A 16,228-nucleotide genomic window follows, 5' to 3' on the forward strand; every position below is an offset into this window, starting at 1 on the left:
TATGAATTCATACGTTACCGGCCTCATAAGTACTTCTTTGTTTCATTATATCGTTTCAAGCGATCGTAAATTTCGCAATTAGTTTCAATACAATATAAACAAATATAAAATCATGTGAAACAGATTTCTTAAATTACGCATAATTATTTTCTTTTATTCCGAGCGCGTGAATTTTAATGCAATAATAAAACTGATAAAATGGAAAGTGACGTATTATAATTAATGCTTTTAATATAGATGTTTGGTTAATATTATAATGTAATTTTTTTTTTTTTTTTTTTTGGTAATTAAACGGAAAAGCTATATAGTTATAGCCTTTTTTCTTCTTCCTGTTTTTTTTTTCCGTGCAAGCTTTTTTTTGCTAGACGTAGGTATCATTCCGGTACGCTTCTGCTTTATCGTAAAAAGCTGCTGAGGCCACGGGGAGCGAGATTTCGTGAAAAAGAGTACGAGGGAAGCCATCAGGAAACGAATGCTCAAAATGAGTCTCGCGAGAGTGAGCAACTACACATACGAGGTGTTAGGCATTTGGGAGTCGATTCTCATACTGGGCCGGCACGTGCGCGTTTTGCTCAACGTGCACGCACACGGCCCCATTGTCGCACCCTGCGCCCACACGTACGAACTTATACAGACAGAAACGAGAGGGCGGGTTATAGGTCGCGGGGAGACGAGGCGACAACTAGCTGGAGGTTAGTCCTTGATGTACTTACCCCCAGGGAGCTGACCCCGTCCGTCTCGTCCTAGCTGCATTAAACCCTGCCGGATATCCCTCAGTATCTGAAACAGCACAATGTCGACGTCGTGAGTAAACGTTTATCCGGCATTGTGATTAAAACTGCCATTAGCCGCGTTCGCTTTGCTGTTTGCATACCGCAGGATTGCCTTTGCCGATCGTCAGCGGGGTTTCCGACGGTGAGAAATGGATCGCGAAATACGGGTCGTTAAACTGGCGATTTTAAAAGAAAGAAAAAAAAATTATTCTACCTCTCAACGTGATTTTATTATCATAAATTTCACATAAATAAATTGATGTGAAGATTAATATTAAATTTTGCTATTATAAAAATTTGTTCTCGTTACTAGACGTTTAATAAAAAATTAAAAGCAGATGATATAATTGATGCAAAAGAAAAATCATTATCTAACATATCTCGTTGCGTAAAAATATTTGCAGATTGATATTTGCCTTCTTGCCAGCTCGAGTTTATAAAGTTATAAACTTAATGATTAGGTTTGAGTCAACGTCACGGACGTGTATAACATGACTATTAAATCTATAAAATTTTATTTGATTATGTCACGGTCTCTCCCATTAAACTTTGAAATACGCTGAAGATTCCTCCGTGCAAATTGCATTTCTACGTAAGTAACTAATTGAAGTAATGGCGCGCCTAAGGACTGAATTTCATGCCGGGGGATATGCCCTGCCACCGGTAGCGTAATCACGTGTAATCTAAATGGTATTACCGGGAACTTACATGCGCGGGTTCTTTCACGGTGGATAATCGCCGTTATCCGGCCAGTGTGATGGACCACCGTCGATGTTTTTCGAGATCTTCGCGGCCACACGGCGCGGCGAAGAGACGAAAGAAAGGATAAAGAGAAGCCGTGCACATATATCGCGATTTTTCTACGGTCAACGACCGCGAGTCCCCGATAATCGGCGGAGTAAAACGAAAAGCGATTATCGGTCAGGATGTAGCAGACGTAATGTCCTGATGAGAAACAGTCCGGTCGAAGGTTGTTTCCTGGGCGAGAAAAAAGACCGGAATGGTAGTCAGGGCGGAAGAAGATGAGAAAGAGGAGGAGGTTGTCGAGGTGGGTCGCCCGCGGCCGTGTCGGTCCCTCCCGAACCGAAGTGAAGGCCGCGGCAAGGAAGACGAAGCGGGAAGGGACAGGAAGGACGGCGGCTGCAAGGGCCGGGAAGAGGAAGAAAGACGAGATCCTCTAGAGAGCAATAAACCCACGGAGGTAGAGGTGACACTAAAACTTTTACACGGATAGCGACCTTTATTTCCATATTGTTCGCAGCCTCAAAGGAACATGGCCGCTTTATTTCTTCCAACGGTTCTCCTTTCGGTATATCCCCGCCCTTTTCTCATTCTCACCCCGGTTCGCCGCAACCTCGCGCCACGAAATTCCGCGGTCCGTGACGTCGCCGGTTTTTGGCAATTTCAACGACTCTCTTTTTCCCTTTTTTCTCCCCTCGCCTGTTTTAAAAAAAAAAACTTCGCAAGTTTCCGCAGAGCTCACGTCCGTGTAATTAAAACTCTCGGCTCGCGCGTTAGGCTACAATGTTCACGCCGTCTTCTATACGCGTGCGGACCTCTAATGGGCAGTTTTTGCTAAGTAGCGATAGCGTGCGGGGAAGACAATACCTTCGCCGTATAGGGAGACATTTTCGACGATATGCGACACATGTAACGAGCTGCAAGCTGCGTTGAGCCGCGACGCAACGCAGTTACTCTTGAACGTCGTTACGTGCAAAGCGTGTGTAATGCGTCGTTCGAGTATTCTCTCGCGTGAAGCAGCGCGCGTTATACGCGTGTACCCGCTTATACACATGATTGCATCGGAACGGTTCCATTTTACGTTGAAACCGCTACTTTTCTCTCATTACCGGGTACCTTTGGAATTTGCAGGCTATTCCGTTTATCGTGTTATTTTTTTACGTATAGGAAAAAAATTTCTTTCTTTTCTTTACAGGCAATTTAAAATTTATTTTATTTTAATAAGAATCTTAGACAGTATCTCAGTAGTCAAAAAAAATTAAAACGTTGTTGAAACATTTTTTTTTTAATCTCAAATTCGGAAAAAGAACGATACTTGTCGATGAAACATTTTATTGTAGAACAATTACACGGATTTAAGTCGCGTATACATTACGTAAATAAAAATAAAAGGTATTTATATTTCTGTGGAGCAAAATTTAATTCTTTTATCAGAAAATTGCGGCGACCGGGACATGACTGGCAAATAATAGCGCTGTAGATAAGGGAAGAGAGAACTTCAATTTTTATACAACACATCCGGCTAACTTTTTAACGAAGTTAATTTTTAATAAAGCCGTGCGCGTGACATTATCCCGAGTGTCTCTTTCAAATAGTTAATTTAGTTTTCCTGCGATCTCCTTTATAATATGTATATATATATATATATATATATATATATTTCTCTGCCGCAGATAAATTAACAATGATAAAATCCTTTGCCGAGGGTTATTATTAAAAGTCGTCAAAGAAAGAGTATTGTTTATCGAAGTTAATCTCGAAAGAGATCAAATTGGATGAGCATAATAATGAAAAGGGTTGATGCTGTTTATTAAAATTTTCTTAAACCCTTTGCGTTGAGAGCAGGGCCGATCTTATCGCGAGATTATTCTATTCTAATAATTCTTTCCGCGTTTCACTGAAATTTTCAAGTTCATCATTCATCTTAAGCTTCATCTTTTTATTCCGCGCGCAGATAAATTATTTATCCCTTTTATTTTATAATAAACCAGCTATCGGTTAAATCACTGCCAATGAAAAGTTATCAGAAATTATTTATTACGCGCGCGGCGAAACCGCGCGACGTCTCCGCGATCGCATTTGTGGCTAGGGCAAGAAATGACGTGGAAAATAGTACTGGCCGCGCATACCGCGCGAAGCCACGTGGAAAATAAGAAAAGTACGAAAATCACGCGCGCGTACCTATATCGCGAGATCGTGCATAAGGAATTCACGACGCAACGTCGCGGTACGCATTGACGATTATGATGATATCACGCTGATCAGGCTATTTTGCATAATAAGAGGTATCGAGTTGGCGAAAGACAGTCCGAGGCACAGGGGGAGGGTTAGTAGGGAGGACATGACGCGCGGGGAACGAGCTTGTGCGTACGTGAAACCAGAGGGAACGACGATAGGGGGAGAGGCCGTGGTGATAGTACATACATGCAAATTTCGTCCTGCGAGAATTCCGACGCGGGAGGCAGGATTGTATCGGATAAGGGCCACCGGCTCCCAGGGCCAATATCAGTCGAACGACAAGAAGAGGGTTGCCGATGGATCCAGACAACGTACCGAGGGGAGGGAGGAAGGGGAAAGTTGCGGGCAGAAAATAAACAGGCACGCGGGTTGGTTTAATCGCGATAAGATATTGCCGCCGCCCGTCCTTATCGCGATCGGTTGCGTACGATAACGAAAATTGTCGCTTGCGCGCGAAACGCGGGACGTGAGTGCTCGCGCGAAATGCGGCGAGATATGTCCCTGACGGAGGAACCGTTTGGCAATGTAAGGGGAACGGAAACAGGGGACAAAACTCCCCATTTTGCCGGGGGATCAAGGCGGATTTAATCGCGAACGTAGCTGTGGGTGGCGGCGCGAAACCCCGAGCCTGATTTCTGGCATTAGGTGGCCCTTTCACCTTTCGCGGGTTACAAATAAGTTTGTTAGCGAAAAACCGAAGGCGAAAATTTCATTATTAGAATCGAGCGATAGAAATAGACTTAAGATGTGCACTCACCTCCTCGTGCTCTTTGTGAAACCGCTCTTTCTTTCGCAGCGCCTCTTGAACTTTGAGCTGAAAAATGTAAGGGGATGGAAGCGTTCTTAAGTTTCGTTTAAAAAGGTTTTATCGACGGTAAAGCGACTTTTGCGTGGAAGTGACTTTGGAGCATTCCAAGTGAATTCAAGAATCACGATTGTAGAAAAGCAAGCGTGGCTTTCGCTTAAGAATTCTAACGTTACCAACGGAAACTTATTGTATGATATTCATCTTTACTTTTCGATAAAAAAAAAAAAAAAACCGGTTTAAGAGTCGTCTCGCAATAACGAAAATATCCCTGATATATTAAAACTTATAATTTAAGCAAATTCCAATTCGGCGATTTTAAAATTATTCAATTTGTAAAATTTACCCTGTGAATGGTTTCTTCGAAGCTATTTGGTTGGCCTCCGTTCATCTGTAGATACCTCAGTCGATCGTAATCTCGGGGATCCACCATTGAACGAAGAATCGTGTGTCCCATGTCCGGTCCAAGACCCAAACCGCTTTGCAAGACACTGTCAGGTGTATCTACCTATAAAAAAAAGAGAAAAACAGCACAGCTGAAATTACTAAAACGAATGCGATTGCATAATTAATTAATTTAACATTATTCACATAAATTCCATTGGCACAATTTTAACGTTCTTAAAAATATTTTTATCTTTACGAATTACTTTCGCGCGATGAATTCAATTAACGCGAGCGGTTGCGAAATAATGAGGGTTCGTAGTCGGAGCATTGATTGCGAATAATCGCTTGTACAAGTCCTCGCAATAGTTTATTCGTGGCGCAAATCTACGCGAATCTACGTGGATACACTGGGATACATTTTCGTAGGTAGATAGATGTAGAATTCCCTTTCATAGAGCATCTCCTATTCTATAGAATGTCGAGCTCCTTAAAAGCGGCTGCCATTTATTCTCGCGACGTTCCTGCCGCTAATGGGGCTCGTGCATAAGATATTCAGGACGCGGCGAGGGTCGCCATGGAGATCGTCAATTTCTCGTTCTTCAGTCCCACGGGAAGAGAGTGAAAAGAAAGAGAGAGAGAAAGGGAAGAGAGAGAAAATACACGGACGTCGTGTATTTTGGAAAAACGTAACGCGAGATTCTAATCGTGTGGACGAAACGGGCGATGTTACGAGCGTTACGTTAAGTTGAATGATTAAGTAGAAGCTCGAGAGTTTCGTTCCCGCGATAACTTGAAGACAAAGCCCTCAAAGTATTTACAAAGGACCACCTCTTCTACGAGATTAGCCTGAGTAGGGAAATTCATCTCCCTTTCCTCACTATTTTAAGAGCGTCTCCGCCGCCGCCGTCTTCGTCGTCGTCGTCGTTTTCGTTATTGCCGCGGCGTCGTCTTACACCGAACTATCGCTGTAGAGGAATGGCTGAAGATGAAAATTATCGCGTTGACACTCCGTAAATGCGGCTTATAGAAATTATTTTATACGATGCCTTCAAGACATCGTTATTAAAGTGGTACAGAGATAACTGGGATTTGTTCTTCAAAAAGAAGAATTTAAATTTTAATTGCAGTCAAATTGATACGTAGTCCACTGGTTTATTACATATTCTATTATTAAAAAAAAAACTGATACTTGATATGCGTCCATATAATCGAAACAATTACAGCCTCCCCGCATTTTTTTTTTTTGCTATAAAAACTTGATAGTCATCTTTTTTTTTTCTTCATAATATTTTTCTTCTACATAATTATGAACCTTCTTTCGTGTCTCGAGTTTACTTCCCTTGTCGAATGAAGAAGCGTCCCGTTGCGAACAAATATCGACCCATAATCGCACGGTAATCTTAATGCCTAAGGAAGAAAAAGCCGTGTTCTGCAGACCCAACGTCGGGACGATTACCTTGCGGTGCGCGATTTAATTAAACCACGTGGTATTTATGTTAAACGGATTAGAACCGTTTGTTTGCGCTTGCAGACTGAGCTTCCTCCACGGTCGCGGCCGTAGCATCCACTAAGCCTGAATAATACCGAGAGACAAGGCTGAGAATTTACGTCGCTCTCCTGTTTACCGGCACGATGTTGACTTTTTCTTTCGGGGCGAGCGGAGATGCGGAATAATCAAAGAAATCCCGAAACCCCCGGAGATGCGTTTTAAACGGCGTCCCTTATCCGCGAATCACTCACGGTAGTCCATGTAATCTTTTGATACGGCGATGTTATCACGGATTATTGTCCTTTACGGTATTGTCCCTTAACGCTATGGAATACGATTACGTATCGCGACGTTTCTTTGTATCAGTTATCTTGGAATTGCGCATCCCGTAATCTATTTATTATATCGTAATCATTTTCCTACCGCGGTATCTCCGCTTTCATTCTTACGCTATCTTTTCCCTCTCAGCCGCAGCTCTCTCGTTCGCGTAATGTAAAATCGAGACGTTTCACGATAATTTGAAAGAGGTCGTGTGTGCTCGATCGAACGACCGGGCAGATTCCCACGCTAATCACGCGCAACGAATACTCCACATAATAACGAGATCCCATTGCGCCTACGTCCCGTGCCCCCCTCGTCGTGAGTTAAGGAGCGCGCGGCGGCCTACAGATACAAATAGCAGTCGCTCCAAGAAACAATTTCACCCATTCATCTACCGCGGTAAGATCGACACGATAATACATCTCGTCTCGGAAACAAATGTTGCGATCGCGAATACGCGAACGCGCGCCGGTAACGCGGCTGATTTCCATCAGTTAGCGTCCGATCTGCCGCGGACTCCGCCGGCCCTTCCGGTCTCTTACGGGGGGACGACCGGCGTAGGGCGCGAAAGATTAAGCGATCGTTCTCCTTCGCCGTTGCGTAAATCACAATAAAACCCGTCGCGGTCGGTACAGCCCAGGAATAAACGGGCGAAACGTACGGCGGGCGTGCAAAGAGATCTGTGTTAGCTCGCTCGGCCGAAGGATGCTGTCCGAAGGGATGGACCGTTCGCGCGCGCGATCGAACGCGAAGAGGCGGGAGAGGTGACGCGAGGGTGGAGAAGGGTCAGGCCAGCGTGTATATTTTTAAGGCTAAGCAGTTAACTGGCCACCTGGGGCGGACTCGCCTTACAGGATCGGTTTATAGCCGCTCTCACTCAGCCGCGCCGTGCCGCCTACCGGTTAATTTATCCCAGCATTGTTATTGCCCCGGCGCGGACCGGGAGAGAAAAAGAGAGGAGCCGCCGCACCTCGCCGAGACAGATGTGCCGCCACGTAGCGTCGTGACAAATGCAATTAAGCATCTCATGACTTCCTGCACCGAGAGAAACCCGTAATCTGGTCATCTAGCCGTAGACTCCTACCGGGGGAACACGCCCCGCGGCATGGGATCGCCGTAACAGGCCGCCGGCTGTTGCACGGAATGCACCTTCGAGACCTTTGTTTGCTCTGCAGCGACAGTGGCCGTTCCTCGGCAGCCGCGCGTTTCGCCTCGTCCGCATCGCTTCCCCGTGCGACCCTTATCGGGATCCGAACCTGATTTACGAACACGGGCCGGTCGAGTAACGGCACCGAGTGACGTTAAACTCCTGCGATTTGTTTCACGGTAATAACTCCGGCGTTTTACGAGAGACACGATAATCGCGCTTAAGGTGTTAGATAAACGAACTGCCGGGGCGCCTAAATGCAGCTCGCGTTGAATGCGTATGCGGTGCTATTGACCCTTTTTTTAATTATGTTAGTAGAAAGACGTATGCGCCGCGTGACAGCCGCGCGCGATTGAATTTACCTCCTCGAAAAACGTGCGGTTAGCCGACCTTTGTGGAACATAACTTAATAAAACTTTTGTAACGACTTCTGGCAAGTTCGTAACTAAAAATAAAAAAGAAAAAAAATTGGTAGAAAAAAAAAAAAAAAAACAAAAAGAAATGTGAGAGCTCCTCGCCGAAAGTTCACGGTCAACGTGCGCGCGGAAGATCTATTAATATAGTAATTATAACTTCTAACATGCGAAACGCGGTTATACAGCCTGTGATTTCGTGGATAAGGTAATATGCAATTTACTCATCCGTCTGCTTGTGGGATCCTGTAGGATCGCCGGCGGACATAGAACCCGCGAATAAGGTTACTACCAGATTCAGCTATGAAGCTGCGTGTAGAATATCGTTTCTGAAGTTACGTGTAATGAGCACGTACGTGCGCTCAATTAAAATAACTATAGATCGCTACCATAACTTGATTAAAGTATATTAATATGCAGTATCGCTCCGCTTTTAAAGATAATCTAATGAATTAATATTAATTTCTCATTCTCTTTCTCTCTCTCTCTCTCTCTCTCTCTCTCTCTCTCTCTCTCTCTCTCTCTCTCTCTCTCTCTCTCATTCTTTCTCCTCTCGTATTACATATTAATATCAATTAAATGTCAATAAGAAATTCACAAAATTTATTCGGTGCGAAATCGAACTAGAGTAGCTACGATTTTCTTCTTTATTTCATTAAAAAAAAATAATGTAAATTATTTATCATTGCTATAAATATAAATTATTTATCTATTAATTTTTTTTCTTAGACAGTTATCAAATACAGAATCATATCTATTGCTGTTTTCAATATTTGATATTTATTAACGGCAGAAAAAAAATTTTATCAAACATATAAATCGTTAGCAATTTCAACGCTGTTTATTTTTCGCATCTCCAATTCACGGTAGTTCTCAGTTTGTATCGATTCGAATAGCGACGCCTCGATAAACAGGCATGCACCGCGAGAGATTCAATCTTGTTTGGAATTCCGCCCAGGTAACGCCGGCGATAGCCCCAACTCTCTGTTATTTCGTACTGCAATACGACGTGACGGCGAAACCCGGGTCTCAATTCCGGTCACGGGCGTAATCACGACACTTAGGTAAAAGCGAACGCTGAGGGCCAAAGTATCCGCGGTGGTCGCGAAAAGAGAAAGAGAGAAGCGTAACGGGGCCCAGCGTCGGTATCAGCGTCCGCATACATACGCGGGCGAAGAGCCAGGTAACCTCCGTTGCGGGCGGGTTGCGGTGGCCACCGATAGTCGCTGTTTATCGATAGGACGAAGCGACTTCGGACACGTCGAAACCGCGGCATGCACCGCCATACAGACGGCGGGCTATTATCGGAATAATTGAAACGTAAAACGTGCCGCGGCCGCAGATGCTTTCCTTTCGCGAGTAAACCGCACGCGCGTCGTCGATTTGACACTGATCGAACGTCTGGACCACGGATAACCTTTGTCGCCGTTAGCGTAATCCGGGGAGTCGCAAACTTTCGGATGAATATTGAATGGCACCGTAGAGAAACTTCCACCCTGACCCCGTGGCCAAACTCGTTGACAATCAAATGGTACATTCAGGTCACGGAAATGATGGTGCCAGTTAAACGAAATGAGATTGCCGCCTTCTGTCCGCTGCGAAAATTGGTACTACGGACAGGTCGCCGGTGTATAAAGGTAATTGAGAAAAAGTAAGAGCGGAACGTGTTTATCTTTTCTACGCTTGTGAGCAGTGAAATAGCTTCGCGCGGTTCTACGTATAAAAAAAAGCGAGTTTTAATTATAATACTTTTAGAAGAATTATGTAGAATTAACCGAATAATCGATTTTTTCGTTGGCATTTTTTTTGTTTTTTCCTTAATTTGCGGTAATTAACTTGCAAACATCAACCGCATATATTTTTACGTTGTTTGTTTCGGGCGAGATATCTCAGAACGGGATTGGTCCCTCCGACAAGTATTGGAAACTGCGTACAATATCGCACATATCACGTGCCAGAAGATAAATGGAGCTTGCGGGAACTGCGCGGCAGTGAATCTTGGGCAAGGTTTACGAACGGAGCAGCGGCACGAGATTATCTGGCACATCGCGAAATCTACGGTGCATTATATAAATTCGGAAACTATTCGATAAAATTCAATCTCGAGGCATATCGCACCAAATATATCGCCCTGATAACAGTACATATATATACGTATATATATATTTAATATATACATATGCGTGTATATACATTTACTGATAATATCGATTCGTTGAACCACAACAGCAATCTTACCTTATATTATATGACATAGAATTACTTTGAGCAAGTAGTTTCGTTCGCAAGTATAATCATGATACTTAGCGAAAACTATGTTAGAAGGATGGAAAGCCGCGGTTATCTCGAAAAGTAGCGCCGGCTGCAATAATATCATTGTGCACATAGGAAAGGAGGTAAGCGGAGCTTGCGAGTAACTACATGGCTCGAGAGTGCTGCGGAAGTTGCTATTTATGAGCTAGTCAGCGCAGAAACTTCGGTTGTGCAGCGCGAAACTCGCGCAAACTCGCGATATGAATGGTTATGATGATGTGGGCGAAAAGATTTTTGATAATGCTCGCAGCGGGGATTGATTTAGGAAAAAGAATTCCTTCCGCGCGGAAGTAACGCGAACGTCGAAATTGGAACGGCGTCTTATCGCAGAAATTTCGCGCGGGTGTTCCCGACACTTGTTCTATTATATACTCCAACGCGAACTTAACGCGATGACAGAGACTCGGTTATCATTTGGAAGGGTGATATCTTTTACGAGCACTTTACAATATTAGTTTCATGCGGAGAGCTTTCCCAAAATAGGCCCTGTAATGCGTAAGACATATCTGTGTCCCGGAAGTGAAAAAATTAACATCATAAAATTGGACGCACGCCATCCGTTTCGCTCTAAAATAAAAGTTTTCAATTTTAAACACTACATGCATCTAACTTCGTAAATTTGCAATTTATAAAATATTATTACTTTATTAAAAATTGTCCCTAAAATTTTATTTAAAAAAAATATTATTTTTATAAACGTTGTAAAAAGAAAAAAAAAAAACTTGTTCCAATTTTCGCAAATAGACGCAAGACCGGCGCAATTAACCGAGTATACAATTCCGTACTGTTAACTTAAATTGATACCCGGCAATTTGGAGTTCCCTCATAAAAGCAGTTCCGTGCGATCTATAATTTAGAGGAGAATTTGTTGAGAAACGCGAAAATAGGGGTAACGACATCGTCGTAAAAGCATTTAGCTCGTGAACGTGTATGCGTATGCAGGTTCGGATTGCGCTTAATAAACGGATATCTATGGAGGGATACGGTGGAATGGTTCGTCGAAGGTCTCACGCGCTTCATCTGGGCGCGTATCTGTTTGAGCGCAGAAACGGGTCCTGCGAGATTCGCCTGATTATTCGGTCATTTGAATCTTAATGCTGATATTGGCAAGAGAATGCGCGACCATTTGCCCTGACAAAGTATACGTGGCAGCTGGTAAGGACGTGGCAGGAGGCGCGCCGGCAAGCTCGGCTGCATATACATACATAATAACGATGCAAAACACTATTTTCGCGAACGTACGCTGTTACATAAATAATAATGATAGAGTTGAAATCTCGATAGGGGAGATATTGTAATAAATTGGTAAGACAGAAAGAGTTGCACGTACACGCGCAGCGTGAAACACGTCGCAATGTGTGTGTAAGAAAACAGAAAAAAAAAAGAAATGCATGAAAGAATTTCCATGAATAAGACGTAAAGTTATGAAAAGGTATATGGATTAATGATAAAAAGTCTGTGTCGCAAATTTGTAAAATGTACTTTTCGTTTTAACGAAGTAAGGAACCGGAGTACTCGTTGAATTAAAAGAATTGAATAGAAAACGCGAGCCGCAAATATTTTTCTTATTTAATTTTCGCGAAAAAGTTCTTCCGTGCTTTCTTTTGCTCGGGGAAAGTTCTTGCGCCTTTCGTCAAATATTGTGCCCGCGGTCTTTAATTTAAACACCGGAATTGTATAGGCGGTGAAATAAGGCGTAAAATCGTGGAGAAGAAGGAAATGTCTCGCGACGTGAATTTTCCAAAAAACACGCTCGTTTCCGAAATGTTCGCCGGCGCGAACTGTGATTAACCGACGATGAAAATAACGCCAATGAAGCGGGAGGAGACGGTACCGCGTATCAAGTCGACTGCGGCGCGTCTAAAATTTAGCTAACGAGACGGGACGTTACGCCGCTGGCATCTAACGACGGGGAAAACGAGTCCCCCGATTATGTCTCGGACGCGATGGGGTGTGGTGAAACGACGACACCTGCGGCAGAAGTCCGGGAAGACGAGTACGTACGAACGAAAGTAAACGATCACCGGCAGAGCGAGCTGGAAAATACGCGTACTAATCGCCGTGCAATTGTACCAGTGGTTGCCTGAGCCCCGGCTTCAATTCCGGTTGAACGAACCGGCATCGCGCGGGCGTGTAATTTTTTTATTTTTCTTTTTTCGTCGTCGCACGAACATAGACCGCGCGATATCGTGAAAATTATCGGCACAGACTGGAGCTAAATACGCTCAAAATACCCGCGAGAACGAACATCTCCTCCAGGCGTTTTGAGCGTCGCTGATACGAGGTCTGTCAAGGCCGTCCGAGTTCGTCTGCGAACATTTGAATTTTAATAGCGGTACTTATGAATGTGAATCCATGTTCTTACTTACTCTGACAAACTGTACTATCTGAAGATACCAGCGGAATGTAGTTTGCAAGACAAACTTCTTGTCGCTCGTTATACTAAATGGACTACCTTTTTTTTCTTTTTCGTTTAGTATTTAGCAAATAAAGATACTCATCGTGTATAAACTATTTCGTGAAAATTGAATAAACGTCGACTGATAATTTTCACGTAATTTATACTTCCCTTAAAGCTTTTAGTTTGTAGAAAATTATATTTATTATTGTAAAAAGTTATATATTTTTATTGCGTTTAAAAAAATGATAGAAGTGAAAGTAAATAGAAAGCGGCATTAAAGTGTCGTTCATCAAACGTGTTCTAAGTTTAAAAATATAAATTGCGAACTATAATATTAAGCTGTCTTATAAATCATATTGTAGAGAAATTTACATAATTGCGGAGAAATCTCGTAGGAAAATTGCAGAGAAACTCACTGTTAAAAAACCTAAACGATAGTTTAACACGACAACAAACGGCAGGAACATGAACTCATTAACCAAGATTGTTATTTCTATTTAATCATTTTATCAATATTCTTCCATTAAAATTGCTGCGTGTTTTATATATTTACATAAATATCGGAAAGTGTACCGTTTTATATCGACTTTCAAAAATTATTTTAAATTACTACGCCTTGTGTCCTCTGCGAGACACGTTCGTATCGTAAAAGGGGAGTGCTTTTTATTTAAGACGGGGGACGAGAAAAGAGCGCCGCGCGAGAAAGAGCGGCGGCAGTGCATCGTTCGATGCAAATGAAACGGCGAGGTCGTGAAAAGAGCCGTAGCCCTCATCAAAATGTTTTGCACGGTGCAGAAGGTGTACGTCATAGATGTGTGCCGCCCGCATGCCGATCATATTTCATGCAAATTTTACACCCCCCGCGGTGAGTGGCTTCGTGGAGCGGGTCGCGAGGTGTGCAACCCACCCACCCCGTTCGCGATTCGCTTCACGAGGACTTTTCTGCGAGCGCGGAAACTTGGAGACCCTCTCGGCTAATTACGAGGGTTATTTCTTCCGCCGCCGACGCACGAAACGCGAAAATTTTCCCGCTACGTAACAGAAAACGCAATTTCCGCATTGCCTCCGCCCCTCCGTCGGTCCCTGCCCATCCCTTTTCGCCGGGCGCGATCTAATTTAATGATAATGAGAGGGAGAGAGAGCCCAACCGTGGTTTATTCCGATTTCATTGCGTGCGAAATGCGGCCATTCCTCCTCCTGTGGCGTGCTGACGCCCGGTGTCCGGACTTTTTCTATCTCATTGGCATCTGGTACTTGTGCCACGCAGTAAAATTTATCCCCGTATAGATAATTATACGTGTTAGTTTAATTAAACTTCGATTATTTAAATCAGCGCGATTATGACTCGCAAATTATCGAACACGATGACGTGGTACGATCTAAACAAGATTTTTCTTCTTCATAATTTTTTTTTTTTTAAGTTATTTGTAATTACAATTTGATTTCAAGAGCGACGCGATTCTCCAGCAACAAAATTGCAGAATAACGCTTATTTATAATCTTGATAAGCGTCGCGACTTCTCTCTATCTATGTATATCAATAATACCCAGAGACTGCAGTAGGTATTGGTGCAACATTTTTCATCGCATTAAAAGAGAATCAAGTTTATTAAAAAACAAAAAAAAAGAAAAGAAAAAAAAGAGAAATAAAGAAAAAACAAAATGCAAATTCAATGCGAGTGTAAGAGATAACCAACGACGGTCTCGCGCGCGCTAAATCGTTCTTTCGAGCACAGCTATGTTTATGAATTGCGGGCAAACAGCTTTAATCCGGGCAAGGACTTTCGATAAGCGGCTTTCTCGAAATATCTTTTTGCCACCCTCGTTTGCGTACGCACGTAACCGACGGCGCAGCTGGTCGCGGTCGCCCGACAAATCGATATCGCCACCGTGCCCGGTCTACGCGTGCACGCGATCGACACGGAGGCGTTCCGCGTGCACGCGATTCGATAATAAATTATCATCGCATTGAGCGCCGTTGAAATAATTCCCACGTGGCGACGATCTCCGTCCGCGGTTCGCGATAATTCGGACGACTCGAGGAGAACGACAACGACCCTTACGCGAGTGGCACGGACGATACGCCGCTCTCCCTTTCTCTCTTTATTTCTCTCTCGTGATTCCGCCGCAATTTCTAGAGCCGGACATCGCGCCGGTATTTATGCGGATCGTATATGCGATTAGAGTTTAATCCTCGCGTGTGGGGAAAATGTTTCGTGCCGCGTCGCCGGTGCAACGCGCGCGGGAAGCGTAATATGAAATTTCGTTAGTGGCAATAAAAAGGAGCGTTTACGTCCCGGCTGAATTGGGTCGTTGTTTTGGAATAATGCCCCATGCGCAAGTCCATAAAAGTCATGTCTACGCGGTCGAATGACGGCGCACAATTGATACGCGGCGTGCACGCGGACATGCATTCGCGGCGCGCGCTGTCTTTTACGACTTGACAATTCCGAAAAGCTACCGCGGTAATCATCCCTCCACCCCTCCCCCCTCCCGTGATGTAAATATCCGCCTGAAAATCGCCATCGCGTAAAAGGGAGAGTGGTCACAAACGAAACTCTCCTCGGCCGCTTATAGCTTCCTCCGTTTATCACTCTCCGCAACTTCCGAAAAATTAAAAATTCAACTACGTATAAAAGAGAAGCGGGCGCTTTCCATTATACCTCGCGGCGCATTAGATTGAATTATTTCCTTTTTTTTTTTCTCTTCACACTTTCCAGTGCACATTATATATAGATTTCAAGGAACATATATTTTACAAATTTTCTATAAAAATGTGAAAAAGCCAGGTTTAACCGCGCTCTTTCTTTGACAAATTTGCGAAAAATGTAATATTTTTTTTTAATACGTGACAGCACGACTTTTATATTGTAATTTGTATAAAATATGTTTTACAGTCTCTCTCTCTATCTTTATCTCTCACTCTCATTAACTTTCACATTAAAATCTTAATTGTAACCTTTCATAATACGCGTTTTAATATCCCAGCAAAAAAGGAACAGTATTCAAATTCGATATTCTTTATGCGCATAAAATTAATTCACTATTTGCTCCGCGTTGTATTGTAATATACGGACGCAAACGAGGTCAAATGTAACACTTAATATATTAGATCCTATCGTTAAAGTTAAAATGCTCTCGCGCCTAAAAGGGAACTAGTTAATCTAATAATGTAGATATGCGCCGGATACCGCATAAAT

General features: G+C 43.4%; 1 protein-coding gene across 7 annotated transcripts in view; it reads right to left on the bottom strand.

Moving 5' to 3' along the window:
- LOC139102339 (SAM and SH3 domain-containing protein 1) overlaps positions 1–16,228 on the bottom strand; it is a 253,641-nt gene that overhangs the window by 12,960 nt on the left and 224,453 nt on the right. For all 7 annotated transcript variants that reach the window (XM_070656222.1, XM_070656214.1, XM_070656204.1 and 4 more), the window contains 3 exons: positions 4,904–5,065; positions 4,510–4,566; positions 714–780 (listed from right to left, as the gene is read on the bottom strand). In XM_070656222.1, coding sequence (XP_070512323.1) covers positions 714–780; positions 4,510–4,566; positions 4,904–5,065 — 286 coding nt within the window. The remainder of the gene's footprint in view (positions 1–713; positions 781–4,509; positions 4,567–4,903; positions 5,066–16,228) is intronic.

This window comes from Cardiocondyla obscurior, linkage group LG01, assembly GCF_019399895.1.
Source record: "Cardiocondyla obscurior isolate alpha-2009 linkage group LG01, Cobs3.1, whole genome shotgun sequence".
NCBI lineage: Eukaryota > Metazoa > Arthropoda > Insecta > Hymenoptera > Formicidae > Cardiocondyla > Cardiocondyla obscurior.